This window comes from Bos grunniens, chromosome 21 (genome assembly GCF_055505025.1).
Source record: "Bos grunniens cultivar Pamir isolate PY7600 chromosome 21, Bosgru_T2T1.0, whole genome shotgun sequence".
NCBI classification, from domain to species: Eukaryota; Metazoa; Chordata; class Mammalia; order Artiodactyla; family Bovidae; genus Bos; species Bos grunniens.
Window position 1 is genome coordinate 22,571,862 of NC_141185.1, and position 17,180 is coordinate 22,589,041.

General features: G+C 38.9%; 1 protein-coding gene across 2 annotated transcripts in view; it reads right to left on the reverse strand.

The window, feature by feature from the left end:
* Positions 1-17,180, reverse strand: part of TTC6 (tetratricopeptide repeat domain 6) — a 215,175-nt gene that overhangs the window by 11,697 nt on the left and 186,298 nt on the right. For both annotated transcript variants that reach the window (XM_086363463.1, XM_086363462.1), the window contains 4 exons: positions 12,009-12,082; positions 6,166-6,376; positions 1,535-1,687; positions 529-699 (listed from right to left, as the gene is read on the reverse strand). In XM_086363463.1, coding sequence (XP_086219589.1) covers positions 529-699; positions 1,535-1,687; positions 6,166-6,376; positions 12,009-12,082 — 609 coding nt within the window. The remainder of the gene's footprint in view (positions 1-528; positions 700-1,534; positions 1,688-6,165; positions 6,377-12,008; positions 12,083-17,180) is intronic.

Here is a 17,180-nt window from a genome sequence, read left to right on the forward strand (position 1 = left end):
ACTGAGGGACTTCGCTTTCACTTTTCACTTTCATGCATTGGAGAAGGAAATGGCAACCCACTCCACTGTTCTTGCCTGGAGAATCCCAGGGATGGGGGAGCCTGGTGAGCTGCCATCTATGGGGTCGCACAGAGTCGGACACCACTGAAGCGACTTAGCAGCAGCAGCAGCAGCAATTACATCATGAAAGACAGTCTGGAAGAAAGTCTGAGATTTTGCTAAATGGGGGCGAAAAGCAGAGAATTCCAGGTGGGAAGCTGGCAACCATGGACAGCAAGGAGACTGCAGGCACCTGGAGAAGTCCAAAACAATGTTTACTGGACAAGTGTTGAGCGGCTGATAATAATGAGAAGAATAAATCCACAGAGGTGTAAACATTTAATACATAATTATAAGCATTCTTATGAAAGAGAAAATCTCCTAAAGAGCTAATGAATGCCTGAGACATAAGGACTGCATTTTGAAACTATATGTAATGAAGAAAGCACTTAGTGTCAAAAAGAAAACGAGAAGGAAAACTCACATTACCTGGGAAAATTGCCTGTGATGAAAGTAGATATTTCCTGCATTAAAGTAAGCCAGCGAGTAAGTGGGGTTTAAAGAAATTGCTTCTTGATAGTCTCTCATTGCGTTCTGTTGTTGACCCATAAACTCATGAATCACACCACGATTTGTTAAGAATTCTGCTGTAGCATTGATCTGCAATATAATATAAGAGTAGTTAGTGTCTGGGAATAGTATTTATCTCCGATTTCATGTCTGCAAAAATGGACATTATGAAATCTCTTTGTGGGAAGCTAGTGATTTTATAGGGCAGGTGAAACCCTACTAGAGCAAACATTTTGACAAAGGACTCGGCATGAAGTTGGTTCAATGCCAACATTTTGTTGATTTGGTTGCAATAAAACAAATAATCTTAGTGCTTTACTCAGTTCCTTTGCAAAGAATGGGGCTTAAGAATAGATGCATGAGGAAAAGCTTGTCTGTTTAGCTCTGTTAAGCTGGAGGAGAAATTTAAAAGTTAACATGTTTATTTGTCCTATGCAGTATAGCAATTACCTTTCAGGTCTTTCCTTTTTCTGATCTCAAATATTACAATATCTACCCAAATATACAAAAAAAAAAGAATCCAAAATCGAGAAGACAAAAAGCAGATTTTCTGTCTCTGAATTTATTTGCCATTTCACTATAAAAAAAGCTGGGGATTTACATTATTCTTTCTTTAGTTCCTTCAAAGCCAGAACATTATTTTTTTAATTATAAAATAATATTGATGTATCATGAAGCTATAAATTTGCATGTACTAAGAGGAATCAACATTTATTAGAAATGTATTTTCAAAATTTTAAATACATTTAAGTTAGAAAACTGGCAAGCTATAATAACTCTCTATTCTGCGAAACTCCTGGGGGAAAAAAATACAAATATTATTTTTTCTACAAGTCACTTTTAAAAGGCAACAGAGGACTTCTTACTTCATCTTATTCACCGATGACATTAATTTACACTAATGATAATATAAATGGATTTTTACCTTTATGGCAGCATTTATATCCTGAAATGCAGCAAAATTATCACCCATCTGAAGACAGACCACAGCTCTTCCTTCATAGGCTAGGTAGCTCTTTGGATCAACTTCCATAGCAATGGTAAAGTGGTTCCAAGCTTTCTGGAATTTTCCTTGGGCCTAAAATAATTTTCCATTTACACCAAGTAGGAAATTGTCCATATCATGACAAATGTTTATGATTCTAACTTAAATAAAGTCTTTTAGTAAGGGTATATTTATATTGTGCTAAATCTAAGATATTTTAAACAAGGAAGTAGGCTGTACTGTGAATACATTCAAATGACTGATTCCCCTGAGTATTTATGCTGAAATTTTTATTAGTTGAAATAAATCTGATTATCAGTCATCTCTTAGACAGGTCTTCAACAACATAAAATCTTGACCCCCATGGAAACACCAATGCTTCTGACAATCACTACAAAATTTACATTGAGTTCTGAAAGCTCAGTTGGTAAAGAATCCACCTGCAATGCAGGGGACCCCAGTTCAATTCCCGGGTTGGAAAGATCTGCTGGAGAAGGGATATGCTACCCACTCCAGGATTCTTGGGCTTCCCTTGTGGCTCAGCTGGTAAAGAATCCACCTGCAAAGCGGGAGAGTTGGGTTTGATCCCTGGGTTGGGAAGATCCCCTGGAGAAGGGAATGGCTACCCACTCCAGTATTCTGGCCTAGAGAATTCCATGGACTGTATAGTCCACAGGGTAGCAAAGAGATGGACATGACTGAGCACCTTTCACTTTCACTGCACACACAGGCAGGAATCGTTTATTTGCTTGGCATTGAAACTCTAGTTATACATATTATACATAACAAAATAAATATGTGCTCAATAATTAAACAAATAAACTAATGGTATAAAGTGAAAGTGTATAAACTATACAGTCCATGGAATTCTTCAGGCCAGAATACTGGAGTGGGTAGCCTTTCCCTTCTCCAGGGGATCTTCCCAACCCAGTGTTGAACCCAAGTCTCCAGCATTGCAGGTGGATTCTTTACCAGCTGAACCACAAGGGAAGCCCATCATGGTATAAAACCTAGCTGTTAAATTGCACCAGTGTCTGGCATTTTAGGATCACTATACACATCCCATGAAAAATGCATACAAATCAACCAAGCAGGTATTTATACCAACCTTAGTACCAACTGGAAAAAAAGAGAGAAGGTTAGGAGAGGGACACTGTTAGCAGAAAGATGTCAGTATTTCCTAGAGAAGACCAGTTGACAACTAAATAAATCATCACAGAAAGGCAGTGAGTTGATAAATTCAGCACAGTCCAGGGCCTGTCTTTTATTCCTGTGGGCTCAAAAACCCAACTTGCCAGTCTCAGAAGCTGACTCTCACGTAAACCAATTGACTCTTGAATAAAACTAATACAAAATAAAACTTAGAGTTAACTAGACACTGTCTTTGGGAGAAGGCAATGGCAACCCACTCCAGTTCTCTTGCCTGGAAAATCCCATGGACAGAGGGGCCTGGTGGGCTGCAGTCCATGGGGTCGCTAGGAGTTGGACACGACTGAGCGACTTCACTTTCACTTTTCAGTTTCATGCATTGGAGAAGGAAATGGCAACCCACTCCAGTGTTCTTGCCTGGAGAATCCCAGGGATGGCGGAGCCTGGTGGGCTGCCATTTATGGGGTCGCACAGAATCAAACATGACTAAAGTGACTTAGCGGCAGCAGCAGCAGACACTGTCTTTAACCAGTAAACTTCTCCCTCACAGTAAATTATGTGAAAATCAACATCACCATCACATGTTCATTTGATAAACAAGGAATTGAACTTGTCTGGTCCTGACAACATCTGTTTTGCTCTCTTCCACGTCTCTAGTGCTAGGCACGTAGAAGGGGAATCTGTTTCGTATTTATCTAAAAAATGGTCACTCTTGGCCCTAAATAGGATTTGATGGGGTTTTCTAGCTTTCATTTTTCAGTCCTTCCTTTCCTGATTCAATTCCTCCTCATACTGACGAGTTTTTCAATTCTCCTTCAGCTTGATATATACCCAGTGAGATCTTCATAAAATACAGATCTGATGTCAGTGCTCTGGTGAGTTATATTCACATTTTTAACTGACCTAGACCAGTTACAATGACCTTCACCTCCAGTCATTACTCAGTTCTGCAGTCTTATCCCACATCACTCTCCCCTTGTCCATAACATTCTGTCTCCTTTAAGCCCTCTGTCTCTTTCTCACCAAATGAGCTGGTCCCTCTCTGTGGAACACCGTGTTTTAAGCCCCAACTCTTACTCCTAATTACTAGTTTTTCATACCTCGATTTAAATGTTAATTTCTCAAAAAGTCTTTCCTCATCCCCTCAAATAAAGCTGTTTCCTTCATATAAACTGTCCTAAAACCCATCCTTTTTTTTTTTTTTTTGTACTTATCCTGAGTATAATTAAGTAATTATTCATGTGCCAGCTTGATGCTTATCCCTTCAATAGGTAGTAAACTCTATGAGAAGAACCCAGTGTCTTTTCACCACTGTAGCCCTAGGCCTAGGTCAGTCCCTGTCCTGTACTAGGTGCCCAGCAAATGCAATGAACGATGACATTAACACATGTCTTTTGATTGCAGTCAGTTCTAGCTGTTTTGGGAGTCACCCTGTCTCTAAATTGACTTTGCAAGTTTCTACTGTGATCAAATAATGGCTAATTTCATGCTTAACTCTCAGAAGGCAATCTTATTTCCCTTATTAATCAGTTCTTGGGCATACTTCACTATAACCAAGCCACAACCACCTCCTAGTCTTAGATCAGCCAAATTCATTTATTTTTTAAATGAAAAAAAAAAAAAACTCAACTTTAAAAGACATTGTAGATGTCCATCAGCAGATGAATGGATAAGAAAGCTGTGGTACATATACACAATGGAGTATTACTCAGCCATTAAAAAGAATACATTTCAATCAATTCTAATGAGGTGGATGAAACTGGAGCCTATTATACAGAGTGAAGTAAGCCAGAAAGAAAAACACCAATACAGTATACTAACACATATATATGGAATTTAGAAAGATAGTAACAGTAACCCTGTATGTGAGACAGCAAAAGAGACACAGATGTATAGAACAGTCTTTTGGACTCTGTGGGAGAGGACGAGGGTGGGATGATATGGGAGAATGGCATTGAAACATGTATAATATCATATAAGAAACGAATCGCCAGTCCAGGTTCGATGCATGATACACGATGCTCGGGGCTGGGGCACTGGGATGACCCAGAGGGATGGTACGGGGAGGGAGGTGGGAGGGGAGTTCAGGATGGGGAACACATGTACACTTGTGGCGGATTCATGTTGATGTATGGCAAAACCAATACAATATTGTAAAGTAATTAGCCTCCAATTAAAATAAATAAATTTATATTAAAAAAAAAGACATTGTTAATAAGAATTTCTGAAAATTACCATAATTTAAACATACTTTTGCCCATTGTTTAATTTAATTTTATTTTTTTTAATTTTATTTTATTTTTAAACTTTACAATATTGTATTAGTTTTGCCAAATATCGAAATGAATCCGTGTTACCTGTGTTCCCCATCTTGAACCCTCCTCCCTCCTCCCTCCCCATACCCTCCCTCTGGGTCGTCCCAGTGCACCAGCCCCAAGCATCCAGTATCGTGCATCGAACCTGGACTGGCGACTCGTTTCATACATGGTATTATACACGTTTCAATGCCATTCTCCCAAATCTCCCCACCCTCTCCCTCTCCCACAGAGTCCATAAGACTGATCTATACATCAGTGTCTCTTTTGCTGTCTTGTACCCAGGGTTATTGTTACCATCTTTCTAAATTCCATATATATGCGTTAGTATACTGTATTGGTGTTTTTCTTTCTGGCTTAAGACACAAAAAGATTACTCCTTTCCTTTTCATGGAAAATATAACACATCTAGCACTTTCTTCCAAGAATATCACTCCATATTTTGTCGTCCACATAGCTCAGTGAGCGTATGGGTCAGGTCAGTGTCCCAGAAATCACTCAGAGACACGCTTGATAACACAAAGAACAACACTCTTCCAGCTAGCTGGAAGGACACATGCCTGTTCTCTTGGCTTCCAGTGTGTTCTAATTCACTGCCATTTGGAAGATGACCTGAATTCAGAAGTCCCTATACAGTGGTTGTCTGGTCCATCACATAGGTCATGTCATTACATTGTCTATTCCCTTTAGCTTTTCACTAATTTAATAGGATAAAACCTATGGAGCCCAGGTGTAACTAGTGAAATAAATTTTAACCAGATTTTTACATGTGAAACTCACTGGGAAAGTCTTAAAAGTTGTCTATAAGAGTGGTATGTATAACGGGGTGAGGTAGAAAGGGGCACAGGCAATAAGGCAACTCAAGTTCACAAGATCTTCATCTCACTATCACACCAGGTTCCTGGGTTCGCTCCCCAGGCAGGCTCCCTGTAACTCATCAAACCCCTGCTTCCCACTGACACTGTGAAGACTAATAAGAAGATAAAGGTAAAATGTTCACGGTGAAAGCAGCATTGTGTATACCCATCACCACTGAAAGGTCAAATATAACCTCTTTCTTGTCCAGAAGGTGCATTAGCGGTCCAAAATGTGGTCATATGATATTACCTGCAAATTATAGCCTAAACAAATTCTGGCTTTTGTATAGACTGGATTAAAATGCAGTGCTTTCAGAAAGTCCTTCTGTGCTTGCTTGGTGGCCTCATCATGTCCATATTCCATGTAAGAATTTCCCCGTCCAATGTAAGCATCCAGAAAACGTGGATCAATTTTCACAGCCCAGGTGAAGAAGTTGACAGCTTCTTCAAACTCTTTATTCCTGAAAAGAAATGAAAATATTAATGCTTTCTGGTGAATTATCTAAGTGCTTTCCTGTATATAACCTTTACATAAAGGAATGCATTAACTCTTAAAAAAAAACTTTAATTTTTATTAACATATGAACTATCGTAAGAACTATTGCCATGGAGAAGGAAATGGCAACCCACTCCAGGATTCTTGCCTGGAGAATCCCATTGACAGAGGAGCCTGGCAGGGGGTCTCAAGAGTCCATGGGGGTCTCAAGAGTCAGACATGACTTAGCAACTAAACCACCACCACCAAGAACTATTGCCATACGACCTAAGGCAGTCTGATGGGGTTCTTTGAAGATATTGGTAGAAGGAAAGAGGGGAAGTAAGAGCCTTCTTTTTAGCAGAATACATTGAGATGATATTCTAGAGTTCTTTCTTCAGAATTATAAAAATCTAAATGGCATTCTTGAGCACAGTTATCAGTGGACAGCACAGAAAAACATACTATTATTAATAAAACACACCGTTTAAATCATTAAAATAAGTTCATTGTTATATATTTAATATGTCCTTTATAATGAAAGGAGCTCAATTTTTTGTCACACGGGAATTCTTACTTCAGAACTTCTGTAAAGGCAACCCATTTCATTTTGGACACCGAAAGAGGAGGGGAGAAAAAGAAGTGAAATGCATTTTATTATTAACTTGTGAATATATATGACTAAATGATAACTCTGTCTCTCTATCTTCCTTGATTAGTCTCCTGTGGTTAGGTGAGGGTTGTTGAAGTAATCAAACATTTATCCAAGGGTATATAAAGTCACTTTGCCATTTCACATGCAAATCTAATAAGTATTTTTAATTTCAATTAATATAGAGAGTTTAGAATTTTTTAATAGAATGAAGGAGCTAACACTGAGTAACTACTTACTTACCAGGCACTGTGCTGAGTGTTTTACATATACTATTTCACTTTTATTTTATATTTAATATTCACTTATATTTTTATACAAAAAATATAAAATAATTTTTTATTATTCTTCCAACACTTCTGTAAGCTTGTTATAATTTTTTTATATTTTATAGATTAAAAGAATATCATGACTCAGAAAAGTTTGCACATATTAAGTAACATAGTAGATAGCATGCTAAGATTGCACAGAGCAAATATGTGGGGTTCAAACCCAGGTGAGTCAGACTCCAAAATCCACGCTTTCCCACAAGTCATCCCTACCCACATTCTTCACCTTTAACTTACTTGTAGCTGGCGCACAAGAGCCGGTGTGGTGACCTCTCAACAGTGGAGTCAGAAGAAAGGCTTGGAGTTCAAAACTAAGCCTGAACATACAAATTAATACTAATTTTTCAAAACTGCTAGAAGGATCATATGACAGCATGTGAAAAACCCTTAGCACAGAGACCTTCACCCAATAAAGATTATTTTCCTCCTTCCATTCTTTTCGTTACTTCTCCAAAAGGTTTCAAACTTTAACAAGATGCATCACTTGCTTTTCTAACTTTTCCTTTATAAAAATACACGGAACCCAGGGTAACTGTTCTAGAAACTATCCTCTCTTAGATATCACTCAGCATTCTCTTAAAATACAGTTTCCCAAACCTCAGCCCTTCCTTCATGACAGTTGCCCTGTGTCCCAACTACACCTATCATTTATTGAGTATTTCTCTTTAAATCACTTTTTTACTTAAGTAAATCTATTTTTTAAAATAATTTAAATACCACAAGTACAAAATCAATATCTCATGTCATAAACAGAAGGCAACCATAAAGATAAATAAATATTGGAGTTGGATAGTACGGTTTGCAGAAAACTAAATCATGAAGTGTGGGGAAGATGCTAAAGACTAACTCTTAGCTAAGACTCTCTCCTTGATGTGTTCACAGGTTTGAAAAAGAATTCACTTTGAAACTGAAAAGCAGTCCAGTTTGCCGTAACGTGATTCAATTTTTTTGAATGCTTGGGCATGCCCTGAAAATTAACAGAGGTGCTGATGATATTTCCCCCATGTTTTGGCAAACACTGTCCAAAAGTGTGTACCAAGGGTTGTGCCAGAAGATGACAAAAGAGTCAACAGGAAAGCACCGGGAGAGCTTGACATTACAAACAGGAGCGGGTTAACACTCATGTATATGAGACAGCTGTTGCCTTCTGAGTTCACTCTGTGGATTCTCACAAAGAAAACATGGGCTCCGCTCCCTCAAGCAGTTTAGAGTGAAACTGTCCTCCTCTTTCCTGATAACTGGCAGTATTTGAGAAGTAAAAGTTCACTGAATACAAGGTTACAATGCTTGTAGCCACTTTCTCACTGTATTACAGAAATAACTCTAGCCTAGATAATGAACTCTTTATCAAGAATAATTACACAGTAGTAATTTGCATTTCTATATAAAATGCATTTAGCTGATAGGTTTTTAACGGCCACTGCTTCCCTAGTTGGCTCAGATGGTAAAGAATCTGCCTTCAAGGCAGAAAACCCGCGTTCAATTCCTGGGTCGGGAAGATCCCCTGAAGGAGGGCAAGGCAACCAACTCCAGTATTCTTGCCTGGAGAATCCCCGTGGACAGAGGAGCCTGGTGGGCCACAGTACATGGGGTTGCAAAGAGTCGGACACGTTTGAGCAACAACACTTGAACAGTTCACTTTCATTTCTATCTCTAGGTAGTGAGCTATTTATTTATGATGCATATCTATGGTGACCATGGAAATGGAAATTTCCAGGGCAACCCAGGTCTCTCATATTCTTCCCACAAATCACCAAAATGTTTCTAGTATGCTTGCATCCAAATTGTATCATACACATTGCTTCCCTCTTATCCAGAGGGAAATTTAAAATCCTCTGTGAGTACATATGCCAATATATAGTTTACAAAAACATAATTTCACCCTTTGAATCATCAAACCAGTTTTTTAAAAAAAATTAGGCAATGAATTGAAGTTATTTTTCGACACACATCTAGTTATCAGCACTAATGTTTAACAAACATCTAGTCTATTCAGACTAAGTAAACAATCATTAAACCTTAAACCTGGGGAGGGACCTTGAAAGGCACCTAGTAACCTCTTCAAAGCTGATAATATCTAAAAATCAAGTCCAGAGGAGGTGATGGAGCCAAAGCCAGAGACACCACCCCCAACCCCCTACACCAATAGGAAATAACATAGATTCGGCAACTTCATTTTTCTGAAAATGGGTATGTCACACAATGTCCTGTAGATTAGGGCTCCTGTTAAATAATCACATGATGGTTTAAAAACGGAAAAACGTGGCAGAGTGTCTGTTATATCGGGGTACACGATCACTGGCACATGAACTGTTAAAACATCAATTACACAAACACAAAAGTATGTTAGTTTTTCTAAAATAAAAAGTGTCTCTATAAATCTAAAATAACGTGATCACCGAAGGAAGGTGTGTGACTCGCATTATGGTGTCTATTAACTAAGGACCAGGTGCTGAGCTGGCAGGTTAGGCCACAGACACCAAGGCTCACCACGTTTTCCAAATGAATCATATACGTGACCAGATGTGCCCTACTGGGTTGTACAAATAAATCATAAATACCTCCCCAAACTAAAGAATGTGGCCTGCAGAGTCGAAGATTCAGAAATATTGTATGCAAACAGAAGAAGAGTGAAATAAATGTGCTGAAGTAAAAAGTGGACAGAATATATAACGCTGAGCCATCAGGCTCTCCCTCTGTGACTTTTTTTTTTTTTAATCTTAAGGTGGCTTTCTCAAAGAGATCTAAAAATTAACTCTACCATAATACTCTCAGTGACCCAACTGGGCAACAAGTAGGATATTCAGCCTAAGGAATGCTGTCTCCTAGCAACCACAAGAGTGAGAACCAGAGATATACAAAGGCACACTTAAAAAGTCTGCAACCCCTCGAGTTCAAAGATCAAAGCCCTAAAGTTTACAGATTTATTCCTTTTAAAAATTTTTCCAAATGGGAGAATTTTTACTTTCTCTACTATGAAACACCAATAGTGAATCTTATTATTTACAAACCATGCTGCTGAAGTAATAAATATGTTATAGCTCAACTTGAAAAGCAAAAATATTTTTCTTGAAATAAATATAACCAATCACTAAACATTCCTTATTGTTAAATTTAGTAAAACTGTTAAAATACATGGAATTGGGATGCTGAGTTATCAGAATTTTACTGTTGATTTAATTCTACTTTTATTAAAAGACAATAGAGATTCGGGTGGGATGATGAAAGTTGGTTATTTGGAATTGCAAAGCAGTTTCAGCTTAAGGAGGCCCCGCCATATATACCCAGTGATTACATTTCATAAAGGAGATCAGGACCTGACACATAGAAAAATTTACTGACTCTAACAGTTACAAAACACAGGAACGAGGCTGAGAAAATTCTGGTGTCTGGTTTTGGTTTTAAGAGAATTCAGTGACCTCAGACATTTCTGGTCTCCACTCGCCCACCAAAACAAACACATCAGTCATTATTATTCCATTTCTTTTTAAGAATGGCAATTACTTAAAGAGATGAATTGTACAAAGATGCTGTATTAAAATAGACAATGATGTGACTATGCTTTTTGCCTGTATAAATTTAAAGGTCTGAGACCAGTTTGGGCCTTTTAACCAAATATACCTTTACAAGCTCCAGTAATTATACTACCATATTCATAAAATTGAAAAAATATAACTCTCATAGAGAAACCATACCTGTACTAGTTATGTCCTAAAAGAGGGGAAAAAAGAATGTTAGTTTTCTAAGTAATTCAAACTATGTTCTACTGCCTAAAAAGTATATCTACGGAGTCTACTTGCTGTCCTAATTTTCTCATCCAAGTAACTACTATTATTTCACTCACAAAAAATGCTGTAAACTATTACTTAACTAAATACATTCTATTTCACATTAAAAAGTGAAATTCACGTGCTGAATTTCTATGCTTTTAAAAGTAAAATGTCCAGAAATTAATTTTTTATATCAAATGTATGGGTAGAAATGTAAGCTATAAATTATAGTTAGCAAAATCAATCTAATATTATTTCAGAGTAAATTTTAAACTGATCTTCTATATTTTAGCCTTATGTTACTATTCTTTTCTCCTCTTCTATAATTTACTTATTTTTTACAACAATACCAGAAACAAGTAATGTATTTTAAGCAATTTTAAGTAATGTATTTTTTGTAGATTTCATTATATTTTATAGATATTTACTGGTATATTTTAATTAGTTTTAGTTTTAGAAATGCTTTTTAAAGGTAAAATTTTCTTGAAAATATTTTACTAAATCAACCTCTCTTCTAGGAAACAGACTTTTTAAAAGTTAGCTCCATTTAACGAACAAAGTTAATTATTCTATTCTTACATATTTCAAGCTATTCATGATTTCATTCTGTGTATTACCAAGGTCCTTTCCAATAAGTGGACCTGAATCATATGGATACCCCCAATGCTATCTATCAGCAGGCATTTACTTGCTGATCTGGCTAAAATAGTTTGAGAAACTTAGCTGTGGTTCCCACATCCATACAGTGATTCTCTGTGTCTCCCCCCATTTTTGTACTCTGTCACTTCCATAATATTCTCCTGTTTCTCCTATTATAAATCTGCCAGTCCCACTCGCTCTCACTTCAACATGAATCGCACTCCATACCTGTGATAGCACACAGCAGTAGCTTGACACAGGCTCACATTAGTCTTGCTTATCAGTGCAGCTTGTTTAAAATCCTGAAAGAGTTTTACAAATTTCTGTTAATTTTACCACATTGCCTTTCGGGTTTTCATAAACTTCCTCCTAATTTTGATTCTACCACAAATAAATTTTATACAAGCCTTAAAATATACATCTTCTTTAAAACTTTATGTTCGCCTTTTAGTATCTATGAGAATACTATAACCCAATACAGAATACCATAACCAAAAACTCACTCAGAACCTTGCACTACTGTCTCCACTCTTCTTGTGGTTTTGCCTGGTATTGTAATGAGGTATCACACTTACTTTCTTTTTCATTGTTTTTTTCCCCCCCAGTGAACACAACCAGAGACTTCTGTATCCAGACAGAAATAGAAATTTGCCGGCAGAGACTCTTAGGACTATAGGACAGATAAGCACTTGGGCCAGGCCCTATAACTGCAACTCTTGTGTGGATTAGCTAAGGTAGCTCCTACCTGGGCAACCCACACTTAGGGGAAAATGTGTCATTTTGTCCAGAGATCCTAGAAGCCTCCAGAAAAGGAGCAGCGGAAATGCTAACTGCAACAGGTAAAGTCAGGGCAGTCAGTTGGAATGGACTTGAATGGTACTGGTTGGGCTGTCGCTCAGTCGAGTACAACTCTTTGTGACCCCATGGACTGTAGCCCACCAGACTCTTTTGACCATGGGGATTCTCCAGGCAAGAATACTGGTGTGGGTTGCCATGCCCTCCTCCAGGGGATCTTCCCAACCCAAGGGTCAAACCCACATCTCCTGCATTGCAAGCAGATTCTTTACCATGTGAGCCACCAGGGAAGCCCAAATGGTACTGGGGAAGAGGTTAAAAGAATTAAAAGCACTAACTCTGCCTAAGATCCTGATGCTGTGACCTGAACACTGTTCTCTATTGAACACCAGAGATATACTGTCTGAAGTTCTTTAGCTTTTCAAAGCCCTACAAAAACAACTGAAACCTGAAGCAAAATAAGAATACCACTGAGTCAATTCAGTTCACTTCAGTTGCTCAGTTGTGTCCGACTCTTTGTGACCCGATGAATCGCAGCATGTCAGGCCTCCCTGCCCATCACCAACTCCCAGAGTTTACCCAAACTCATGTGCATCGAGTCGGTGATGCCATCCAACCATCTCATCCTCTGTCGTCCCCTTCTCTTCCTGCCCTCAATCCCTCCCAGCATCAGGGTCTTTTCCAATGAGTCAACTCTTCACATGAGGTGGCCAAAGTACTGGAGTTTCAGCCTCAGCATCAGTCCTTCCAATGAACACCCAGGACTGGTCTCCTTCAGAATGGACTGGTTGGATCTCCTTGCAGTCCAAGGGACTTGCAAGAGTCTTCTCCAGCACCACAGTTCAAAAGCATCAATTCTTCAGCACTCGGCTTTCTTCACAGTCCAACTCTCACATCCATACATGACCACAGGAAAAACCATAGCCTTGACTACACGGACCTTTGTTGGCAAAGTAATATCTCTTCTTTTTAATATGCTATCTAGGGTGGTCATAACTTTCCTTCCAAGAAGTAAGTGTCTTTTAATTTCATGGCTGCAATCACCATCTGCAGTGATTTTGGAGCCCAAAAAAATAAAGTCTGACACTGTTTCCACTGTTTCCCCATCTATTTCCCATGAAGTGATGGGACCAGATGCCATGATCTTAGTTTTCTGAATGTTGAGCTTTAAGCCAACTTTTTCATTCTCCTCTTTCACTTTCATCAAGAGGCTTTTTAGTTCCTCTTCACTTTCTGCCATAAGGGTGGTGTCATCTGCATATCTGAGGTGATTGATATTTCTCCTAGCAATCTTGATTCCAGCTTGTGATTCTTCCAGTCCAGCGTTTCTCATGATGTACTCTGCATATAAGTTAAATAAGCAGGGTGACAATATACAGCCTTGACGTACTCTTTTTCCTATTTGGAACCAGTCTGTTGTTCCATGTCCAGTTCTAACTGTTGCTTCCTGACCTGCATACACGTTTCTCAAGAGGTAGGTCAGGTGGTCTGGTATTCCCATCTCTTTCAGAATTTTCCACAGTTTATTGTGATCCACATAGTCAAAGGCTTTGGTATAGTCAATAAAGCAGAAATAGATGCTTTTCTGGAACTCTCTTGCTTTTTCAATGATCCAGCGGATGTTGGCAATTTGAACTCTGGTTCCTCTACCTTTTCTAAACCAGCTTGAACATCTGGAAGTTCACGGTTCACGTATTGCTGAACCCTGGCTTGGAGAATTTTGAGCATTACTTTACTAGCGTGTGAGATGAGTGCAATTGTGCAGTAGTTTGAGCATTCTTTGACATTGCCTTTCTTTGGGACTGGAATGAAAACTGACCTTTTCCAGTCCTGTGGCCACTGCTGAGTTTTCCAAATTTGCCGGCATATTGAGGGCAACACTTTCACAGCATCATTTTTCAGGATTTGAAATAGCTCAACTGGAATGCCATCACCTCCACTAGCTTTGTTCGTAGTGATGCTTTCTAAGGCCCACTTGACTTCACATTCCAGGATGTCTGGCTCTAGGTGAGTGATCACACCATCGTGATTATCTGGGGCATGAAGATCTTTTTTGTACAGTTCTTCTGTGTATTCTTGCCACCTCTTCTTAATATCTTCTGCTTCTGTCAGTCCATACAATTTCTGTCCTTTATCGAGCCCATCTTTGCATGAAATGTTCCCTTGGTATCTCTCATTTTCTTGAAGAGATCTCTACTCTTTCCCATTCTGTTGTTTTCCTCTATTTCTTTGCATTGATTGCTGAGGAAGGCTTCCTTATCTCTCCTTGCTATTTTTTGGAACTCTGCATTCAGATATTTATATCCTTCCTTTTCTCCTTTGCTTTTCGCTTCTCTTCTTTTCACAGCTATTTGTAAGGCCTCCTCAGACTGCCATTCGGCTTTTTTGCATTTCTTTTCCATGGAGATGGTCTTGATCCCTGTCTCCTGTACAATGTCACGAACCTCATTCCATAGTTCATCAGGCACTCTATCTATCAGATCTAGTCCCTTAAATCTATTTCTCTCTTCCACTGTATAATCATAAGGGATTTGATTTAGGTCATACCTGAATGGTCTAGTGGTTTTCCCTACTTTCTTCAATTTAAGTCTGAATTTGGCAATTAGGAGTTCATGATCTGAGCCACAGTCAGCTCCTGGTCTTGTTTTTGCTGACTGTATAGAGCTTCTCCATCTTTGGCTGCAAAGAATATAATCAGTCTGATTTTGGTGTTGGCCATCTGGTGATGTCCATGTGTAGAGTCTTCTCTTGTGTTGTTGGAAGAGGGTGTTTGCTATGACCAGTGCATTCTCTTGGCAAAACTCTATTAACCTTTGCCCTGCTTCATTCTGTACTCCAAGGCCAGATTTGCTTGTTACTCCAGGTGTTTCTTGACTTCCTACTTTTGCATTCCAGTCCCCTATAATGAAAAGGACATCTTTTTTGGGTGTTAGTTCTAAAAGGTCTTGTAGATCTTCATAGAACTGTTCAACTTCAGCTTCTTCAGCATTACTGGTTGGGGCATAGACTTGGATTACTGTGATATTGAATGGTTTGCCTTGGAAACAAACAGAAATCATTCTGTCATTTTTGAGATTACATCCAAGTACTGCATTTCAGACTCTTTTGTTGACCATGATGGCTACTCCATTTCTTCTAAGGGATTCCTGCCCGCTGTAGTAGATATAATGGTGATCTGAGGTAAATTCACCCATTCCAGTCCATTTTAGTTCACTTATTCCTAGAACGTCGACGTTCACTCTTGCCATCTCCTGTTTGACCACTTCCAATTTGCCTTGATTCATGGACCTAACATTCCAGGTTCCTATGCAATAGAGGACATCAACTCCAAGCTAGTGAGATGCAAAATATTCCCTGGACGTTTACCCCTTCATAGAATTTCTGCCACTCAGCGTCAAATTGCTTGACAGAAATGCGCAGCCATCTCATTTTCTTCTGAATCTGCCCACGTTGACGGGCTTAGAAAGTTTTCAAGAAAACGTTTCCTTCCCGAGAATACCACTAAACTGAAACAAATAAAATGTTTAAATAAATGTCTATATATCAAAAGACCATGTCAACTGCAATGAGACTTATATGTATAGGCATGTGTGAAAGTGAGAGTGAAGTTGTTCAGTCGTGTCCAACTCTTTGCAACCCCATGGACTGTAGCCTACCAGGATCCTCCATCCATGGGATGTCCCAGGCAAGAGTACTAGAGTGGGTTGCCATTTCCTTCTCCAGGGGATCTTCCCAACCCAGGGATTGAACCCGGGTCTCCTGCATTGTAGGCAGATGCTTTACCGTCTGAGCCACCAGGGAAGTCCTAGGTATGTCCATAGGTATGTGTACATATATACATAAATAATGTGAGATACAGATTGATTTCAATGTTTGCCATAATGTGGGATTATGGAATTATATCCCATAATTTGGGAACTCAAAAAATAAGAGTTCAACACCTGTGAAGGAATAAAAATGGAATAAACAAAGGAATAAAAAATAAAAATGACACTGCTTTTTCCCAGAGAACTGCTTCAGCAAGAATCTTTTGGGCAGTTTTGGTTATGAACTCACTTGACCAAACTAGACTGTGGGGAGGACCCTAACCTCCTGTGGAGTGACTAAAGGTAACTTTAGTTTCCAGACTCCCTTCCCACTTCCAGAAGGCTAGGTAAGAGCACTCTACAGTCTTAAAAGCTAAGCGTCAGACTTCTGGTTTCCACTTCACTAGAGAGAACTCAGCCATGAGGCTAGTCTCCCTCCTCCCTCCGTTCCTGCATTGTCTTCCCCTCTCCCTTCTCCTTCCACAAAGCTGGCTGTTTAATGGGGGTAGAATAAGTTCTCTGCTAACAGGGGTGGAAGAGGGAGCAGTAGTGTCAAACGGAGCCCTCTGGGATGCTACTATAGGAGAAGGGTATCAGTCCAGACCCATCTGAGAATATGAACTCCCCACTTAGACTTCTGAACCGTATTTTGATGCTACATGGAATTATTTGGAAGAAAATAAGAAATTTATTGTCTAGACAAATATAATCTAATGAAATATTCTACCAGGTATTTCCCCCAAGAGGACTTTCTTTTTCTTTTTTGCTGAAATGAAGTCAAACTTACAACTGTAACTGA